The sequence below is a fragment of the Pteropus medius genome, unplaced genomic scaffold (assembly GCF_902729225.1).
Source record: "Pteropus medius unplaced genomic scaffold, Ma_sr-lr_union100, whole genome shotgun sequence".
Taxonomy (NCBI): domain Eukaryota; kingdom Metazoa; phylum Chordata; class Mammalia; order Chiroptera; family Pteropodidae; genus Pteropus; species Pteropus medius.
The window spans coordinates 11,532,477-11,539,835 of record NW_024350924.1 but is presented as its reverse complement, the minus strand read 5'-3'; the positions used below and the strand labels follow the sequence as shown (position 1 = coordinate 11,539,835).

Sequence of the window (7,359 nt, the reverse complement as noted above, 5' to 3'; positions counted from 1 at the left end):
TGGGAATGCCCAGAGTGTGGGGGTCCAGAAGGAGTGGGGGAGGAGGCAAGGGGACAGGAAGTGGGCTATGGAGCCAGACTCCCCAAGACCCCACGGGTTCCAAGACCTGCTCCCTCTGCCTCCAGATATCATCGCTGCAGCAGGAGGGCGAGGAGCTGAGCGGGCAGGCTCGATGCCCCTTTGACACCGCGCAGTCCAACGTGGCCGTCTTCGCAGGTGGGCACCTGGGCATGTGAGAGCAGGCCTGCGGCTGGAGGGAGCCCCCCGTAGGCCCCCTCCCAATTTGTGCCCTCCCAGCCCTGTGCTTCTGAGTGGAGGGTTGAGGCGGGGCCAGGATGCAGGTCCCTGAGCCTCCCCTGACCCCGGCCACCCACCCCTCCAGAGGGCAGCCTGTACTCGGCCACAGCTGCGGATTTCCAGGCCAGCGACGCTGTCGTGTACAGAAGCCTTGGGTCTCAGCCTCCGCTCCGCTCCGCCAAGTACGACTCCAAGTGGCTCCGAGGTCAGGGTGGGCCTGGGGAGGGAGGCTGCTCGTGGGGAGGAGGCTGGGGGGAGGGCTGAGGCAGGGAGCAGGCGGCCAGTGGTGGCCATGTGCACGTGGGTGGAGGGGCGAGGCTGTGCGGGGCCAGAGTTTCTGAGCAGGTGTAGATACCCTTCCACGCCCTTTCCTGTCACCCCTCCTCAGAGCCGCACTTCATCCATGCCTTCGAGCATGGCGACCATGTCTACTTCTTCTTCCGAGAGGTCTCTGTGGAGGATGCTCGGCTGGGGAGGGTAAGGAGGGGGGATCAGGGGTGGGTAGCGGGAGGGTTCTGCTGGGTCCTTGGGAGGCAGTCCGGGGACCATCCCTGGCCCTGATCTCCACAGCACAATCCCCTGGACCCTGAGCCCCCACCTTGGAGTAGCCCCTAGCCTTCTGCCCCCACATCCTGCTGTGTCCCTGGTCTGTGGCCCAGACTGAATCAGCATAGCACATGCTTCCTTTGCTGCGTCTCTAACATTTGTGTCCTGGTGCTCTAACTCCCCGCCCCTAACCTTTGCGTTCTGGTGCTCTAACTGCCCGCATCCCTCCCGCCCGCTGGCCCCGAGGCCATCTCTCACTGGTCTCCTTGTCCCCCAATCTTCAGGTGCAGTTCTCCCGTGTGGCCCGCGTGTGTAAGCGTGACATGGGCGGCTCACCTCGGGCCTTGGACCGCCACTGGACATCCTTCCTGAAGCTGCGGCTCAACTGCTCTGTCCCTGGGGACTCTGCCTTCTATTTTGACGTCTTACAGGCCTTGACTGGGCCCGTGGACTTGTATGGCCGCTCTGCCCTCTTTGGGGTCTTCACCACCCAGACCAATAGGTTGGTACTAGACTAACCGATGTGGCCTGATCTGTCCCCTGTCCCACCAGCGTCCAAGCTCCCCTCCCCAAACTTACTGATGGTGTTAGAGCAGGGAAGCTCCATTCACAGCCAATGGCTGTTCTGCCACCTTTTTTCTCCCAGCATGGCACCCAGGGCACCGCCCCACCCTCTCAGGCTCCACCCCTTAATATGGTGCATGAAAGGTGGCTGCCAGGGCTCACCTGGGAGGAGCTCTGCTGTCCCTTCCGACACTTCGCCTTCTCTGGCTCCGTCAGCATTCCTGGCTCTGCGGTCTGCGCCTTCTACCTGGATGATATTGAGCGTGGGTTTGAGGGCAAGTTCAAGGAGCAGAGGAGTCTGGATGGGCCGTGGACCCCTGTGTCTGAGGACAGGGTCCCCTCCCCCAGGTACCCAGGATGGGGGTGGCTTTTGTGGGGCAGAATCGAGCAGTGTCTGCTCCCAGGATGGGACTGTAAGGAAAGGGGAAGGTGTCCAGGGCCTGGGAAGTGCTGTCATGGGTTGGCAGTGGGACTGGCGAGCTGCACCTGGGAAGGGAAACCAGGGTGCGCGCTTGTGGAGGGGGAGCCAGGGCTGCCAATCATGTCTAGGGGCAGTGGGGGATGGGGCAAAGAGCCTGACTCCAACCAGCTCCCTCCCTGAGGCGGCCCCCTCCCGCTGTGTCCACCAGGCCAGGATCCTGTGCCGGAGTGGGTGTAGCTGCCTTGTTCCCCTCTTCCCGAGATCTCCCTGACGATGTCCTGACCTTCATCAAGGCTCACCCACTGCTGGACCCCGCTGTGCCACCTGCCACCCGCCAGCCTCTGCTCACCCTCACCAGCAGGTACGGGGCTGTAAAATGCTGACCACTGCCCTTCCCTCTCAGCCGCTTCTCCTTTGACCCCACACGTAAATCACATTGGCGGGAGGAAGGACCCGTGGGAATGGAAGGAAGGGAGCGAAGAAGGAAACCCTGGGCTGGGGGAAGGGCCCAGGCTGGGTTCCAGGACACACGGGCTGTCCTTGGAACACGCAAGCATCTACTGGTCCACTTGCCCTGACCCGAGGCCTGTCCCTCCAGGGCCCTACTGACCCAGGTAGCCGTGGATGGTGCGGCTGGTCCCTATGGCAACACAACAGTTCTGTTCCTCGGCTCCAATGATGGGACAGTGCTGAAGGTGCTGCCCCCAGGGGGACAGCCTGGGGGCCGCGAGCCCATCCTATTGGAAGAGATTGATGCCTACAGCCCCTCCCGGTGAGGACAGGCCCCCTACGGAGCAGGGGTGGGACATGAGGTGGTAGACAGGGATGTGGGGATGGGGTGGGAGCTCCAGCGTGGGTTTCTGCAGCTATGGGATACAGAGAGGGGCTTGGTGAGAAGCCGGACCGTGCGGTGGTGTGGCATGGTCACTCCGGAAGCCCAGCCCCGTGGGCTGCACTCAGCTGCTCGTGCACCTCCCCAGGGAAACAGGACCCTCACCAGGCCTGCCCCTCTGACTCCTTCTGGCCTCACTCTAGGTGCAGTGGGAAGCGGGCAGCCCACACGGCACGGCGGGTCATAGGGCTGGAGCTGGACACTGAGGGTCACAGGCTCTTCGTGGCTTTTTCTGGCTGCATCATCTACCTCCCTCTCAGTCGGTGTGCCCGGCACGGGGCCTGCCGGAGGTGAGAGGGGCCTGGGGCTAGGCCCTGTCTGGGTGGGCTCCCCGGGCCAGGAGGAGCTTGGGAACACGGGCTTTGGGCGTGGCAGGGAAATAAGTGTCAGGGATGGTTGGTGGGGACCTCAAGCCTCCCACAGGTGGGCAGTAACCAGAGTCAGGAATAGGCGTTGGGTGGATAGGATGGGGGCGTCGGGCTGGGAAGCTCCTGTGGGCCAGGGTGAGAGTAGAAAAGGCGGGGGAATGGAGAGGGTCCCAGCCTCGCGTGACTCAGTTTTCTCTAGGAGCTGTCTGGCTTCTCGGGACCCGTACTGCGGATGGCATAGCTCCAGAGGCTGTGTGGATATTACGGGACCTGGTGGGTAAGTGAGGGGCCCTCAGATCCTCTGAGAAAAGAGTTCCCCACCACAAAGAGAGGAGGCTGACGGCATGGGCAGGGGACGGGGGCAAGATGCACCGCTGCATTGAGCCACCTCCATTTCCTCCTAGGACTGATGTGGATCCAGCTGGGAACCAGGAATCCATGGAGCACAGTGACTGCCAAGGTAAACAGGAGGGGAGGCTGCTGGAGCCATGGCTGCACGCGGCCCCGATGGCCGGACGCACCCCAGGCACGGGTTTCATCCTCCTTTCTCTCTGTGGTGCAGTCAGTCACCTCCCCAGTTCTTCATGAAGCTTCCCCCAGCCCCCACCCTCACCCTCTCTCCCTTCCCATAGACGGAGCCACCGGGAGTCAGTCCGGCGCAGGGAATTCTGCTTATGGTGAGTCTTGTCCCAGCTTCACCTTCCCTTGCTCGGCCCACACTTGCCCACGTCTGTGCCCACGGTAGCAGCAGACCAGCACCCTGGACACCCTGAGTCTCAGAACAGGGTTCCATTTTTCCAAATGCCCAGCATACAGCTCGGTGCTTGGCTCACAGTAGGGTGCTTAATAAATAGTTTTGAACAAGTAAATGAATGTCCTGCATGGTGAGCCCTTCCCCACACCCAGAGGGAAGTGGAGCCTGGAGTTCTGGACCTTTGGGTTCTGGGATGGGGGTGGGGTGGGGACCCACTGAACGGGTGTCAGAGGTGGAGAGCAGGAGCCTCACTGGCTCTGACCTGGTCTCTGTCACCAGTGCTTCTGGGTCCTGGCCCTTCCCCTGAGACCCCCAGCCCCCCCAGTGATGCCCACCCCCGGCCCCAGTCTTCCACTCTTGGAGCTCAGACGCAGGGTAAGGGGGCTGGCTGGGAGGGACAGGAGTGAAGTGTGGGACCCCTGGTTCTTGAAGAATCCTAAGCCCCTCACTGACCCAGTGTTCCGTGCCCACTAATACCTGTTTGGAGCCTCCCCTCCCAGAGCTGGGCATCCCAGCGTGGCCTCCTTTCTGCTCCCGCAGTGTGGCAGTTGCTCTCGGCTTGGTCACCGGGCCAGGGGCCTAGAGCTTGTGATGGGGACTCGCAGCCCCAAGCTCTGGCCTGTGTGTGTGGGTGGTGCCATTGGCTCTGTGTGTGGAGGGGTCAGGGGAAGGGATTCGGAGGGGGATCAAGGCTGTGTCGGAGAGAAGCTGAGCAGTAGCAGGAGAGGTGAAAGTTCCAGAACCGGCCATCCCAGCTCGCCGGCCTTGGCTGAGCCTCCCCCTCTCGGTCGGCAGGCGTGCGCCGAGACCTCCCCGCAGCCTCGGCCTCCCGCTCCGTTCCCATCCCCCTGCTCCTGGCCTGTGTGGCCGCAGCCTTCGCCCTGGGCGCCTCCGTCTCTGGCCTCCTGGTCTCCTGCGCTTGTCGCCGCGCCCACCGACGTCGGAGCAAGGACATCGAGACCCCGGGGCTCCCGCGCCCCCTCTCCCTTCGCAGCTTGGCCCGGTTGCACGGGCCGGGCCCGGAGCCACCGCCACCGGCCAAGGACGGAGACGCGGGGCAGACGCCCCAGCTGTATACCACCTTCCTGCCTCCTCCCGAGGCCGGGCCGCCGCCGGAGCTGGCCTGCCTGCCCACCCCGGAGTCCACGCCCGAGCTGCCGGTCAAGCACCTCCGCAAGGCCGCGGGGCCCTGGGAGTGGAACCAGAATGGGAACAACGCCAAGGAGGGCCCGGGCCGCGCACGTGGCGGGAACGCGGCGGGCGGCCCCGCGCCGCGCGTGCTGGTGAGGCCGCCGCCGCCCGGCTGTCCTGGGCAGGCCGTGGAAGTCACCACCCTGGAGGAACTGCTGCGCTACCTGCACGGCCCGCAGCCGCCTCGGAGGGGCGCCGAGCCCGGGGGCCCCCTGACCCCGCGCGCGCTCCCGCCGGAGCCCACCCCGGCCCCCGCCCTCTTGGCCAGCTCCAGCCTCCTGCCCCGGGAATGCGCCCCGCCGCTGCGCCTGGATGTGCCCCCCGACAGGCACCCGGCGCCCCCCGGCCGGCCCGTCCCCGCTCCCCGGCTGGGGGTCGGGGGCAGCCGGAGGTTGCCCTTCTCCGCTCACCGTACGCCCCCCGCCCTGCTCACTCGAGTCCCCTCGGGAGGCCCCTCCAGGTACTCCGGGGGTCCCGGGAGACACCTCCTGCACCTGGGCCGTCCCGAGGGCTACCGGGGCCGCGCCCTGAAGAGGGTGGACGTTGAGAAGCCCCAGCTGCCCCCGAAGCTGCCCCTGGTCGGGCCCTCCCCGCCGGCCGTCCCCAACGGCAGCCATTTCAACTTTTAAAGGGAGTCGCTCCGCGGCCGTGGCCGTGAGCATGGACACGTCTCCAAGGACAGGTCACCTCCCCCTCTCCTTGTCCCACACCTCCAGCCTTCCTGGACTCCGAGAGTCTCTCGGGGTCCCCGCCTGCCTCGGGTTTATTTATTGACTGTCTTTCCCTCTGTCCCCTCGAGGGAGGAGTGGGAGATGAGAAGCTTGCCCCCTCAGTGAGCCAGCTTTTCGGGGGGACGGGCGCACTCCCACTCCCCCCTCCCTCAGCCAAGCTGCCTTAATTCGCCCCTCCGGGCTTCCTCCCTAGACTGGGCCCCGGGCGGGCCGCAGGCGGACAGACGGACGGGGCTGGGGCCACCGCGTTGTGTAGAGTCCTCGGGCCTCCCGGGACGTGCCTCCTCCTACTGTGTAGGAGCCTCCGCTTCCCAATACAGCTGTGTCCCCCAACCGCTGCCTGGCTTCACTCGCGGAGGGGCGGGGGTCGGTCGGCTCGCTCCTACCTAGCGCCTTTGCCCCTGAATCTCTGCCTTCGTCTTGGCCTTGAGCTCTCCGAGCTATTGAGATGGCCGCGGTCCCACCGGGGTTAATCAGGAAAGGTTTCCTGAAGGAGACAAACGAAGAAAGGGTGTGGAGATGAACCAGGGCCCAGGAGAGCTCAGGTGGGGTGGGGAGGGCCCTCGGAGCACGCTTCTAGGTTGAGGTGAGAGGGACTTTTTCGTAGCCTGTTCCAGGGGGTGGGGGAGGGTATTTCTGGAGACAAAATGAAGCCGCAGCGTAAGTGATCTGTTTCGCATCAGGAAATCTTGTCCTAAGGAGAGTCTGGAGGGTCTGGGTCGCATGAGGAGTAGACTGCAAAAACAGCAAAGGATGCAGCCCTGTTGGAGGAAGGGGTCGGCCCCAGCCGCTCCCTGAGGAGCAGTCCCCCCTCGCTTAGCGGGAGGGGGCTCCAGCGGGCGCGTCGCCGCGCGCATGCGCGGCCTCCTCTCGCGGCGCCTGGGGCCGCACTCAACCCCGCGCGCGGAGCATCAGCCAGCGTGTGGCCGCCGCGGTGTTCCTCTGGCTGGGGCTGGCTGCGGATCCTTGTCCGTTACCCCCGGGGACCAATGGGAGGGACGAACAGGACCGCCTGCCCCGCCCCCTCCCTCGCGCTGAGGACACTTAAGGCCTCGCGCCAGCCGTGGCTGCTTTTGCGGATTTACGAGTCGGGTTTTTGCCTGCGCGTGGCGGGAGTAGCGTCCCAGTCAGAGCCCCAGGCCGTCCTCCCGCTGGCGCCGCCTGGAGGCCGGACCGAGCCCTGCAGCCAAGGACGCCTCGCCCGTCGCTGTCCCCCGTCGCTGCCTAAATGCCTTGGGCGAGAAATCGCTGCGAGCGGTTTGGTCAGAAACCCTAAAATTGTTTCTAACTCTGCCCTTTGCTACTTGTGATCCTGACAAGTCAAAGCTCTACCCTAAATTTGCGTTTCCGCATCTGAAAAATGGGGTCGAGCGGCTCAAGCACGATAATGTATGTAGAAACGCTTTCTAAAGGAGAAAGCATGGCAGCTTGTGAGCTGGTGGTTCCTCCAAACGCAAGCATAGGCTGGTCCTCACTTTGCGATCTTCTACTGAGCGATCCGTTTCCCTTCGTCTCCTTATAACCTTCATTTATAGAGTTTACCCTCGAGGTTTTGAAATGCCCTCCGAACATTCCTCACGCCTCGGCTCTCGGGC

General features: G+C 64.3%; 1 protein-coding gene and 1 long non-coding RNA gene across 4 annotated transcripts in view; one reads left to right on the top strand and one right to left on the bottom strand.

Annotated features, from left to right (window-relative positions):
- LOC120585228 (uncharacterized) overlaps window positions 1-726 on the bottom strand; it is a 1,209-nt gene extending 483 nt beyond the window's left edge. The window contains exons 1-3 of the long non-coding RNA XR_005648278.1: window positions 653-726; window positions 375-514; window positions 107-224 (exon numbers count right to left, since the gene is read on the bottom strand). This is a non-coding gene — a long non-coding RNA (uncharacterized LOC120585228). The remainder of the gene's footprint in view (window positions 1-106; window positions 225-374; window positions 515-652) is intronic.
- Window positions 1-7,359, top strand: part of SEMA6C (semaphorin 6C) — a 28,087-nt gene that overhangs the window by 6,648 nt on the left and 14,080 nt on the right. Inside the window, exons 8-20 of one of the 3 annotated variants that reach the window (XM_039841550.1) lie at window positions 126-216; window positions 383-502; window positions 686-774; window positions 1,128-1,345; window positions 1,624-1,755; window positions 2,037-2,189; window positions 2,427-2,600; window positions 2,864-3,010; window positions 3,288-3,365; window positions 3,493-3,548; window positions 3,721-3,765; window positions 4,122-4,217; window positions 4,638-6,097. In XM_039841550.1, coding sequence (XP_039697484.1) covers window positions 126-216; window positions 383-502; window positions 686-774; window positions 1,128-1,345; window positions 1,624-1,755; window positions 2,037-2,189; window positions 2,427-2,600; window positions 2,864-3,010; window positions 3,288-3,365; window positions 3,493-3,548; window positions 3,721-3,765; window positions 4,122-4,217; window positions 4,638-5,662 — 2,424 coding nt within the window. In that variant the 3' untranslated portion in view covers window positions 5,663-6,097. Of the gene's footprint in view, window positions 1-125; window positions 217-382; window positions 503-685; window positions 775-1,127; window positions 1,346-1,623; window positions 1,756-2,036; window positions 2,190-2,426; window positions 2,601-2,863; window positions 3,011-3,287; window positions 3,366-3,492; window positions 3,549-3,720; window positions 3,766-4,121; window positions 4,218-4,637; window positions 6,098-7,359 lie in introns of those variants that run through there. The other 2 variants (XM_039841552.1, XM_039841553.1) reach the window with 2 other exon arrangements.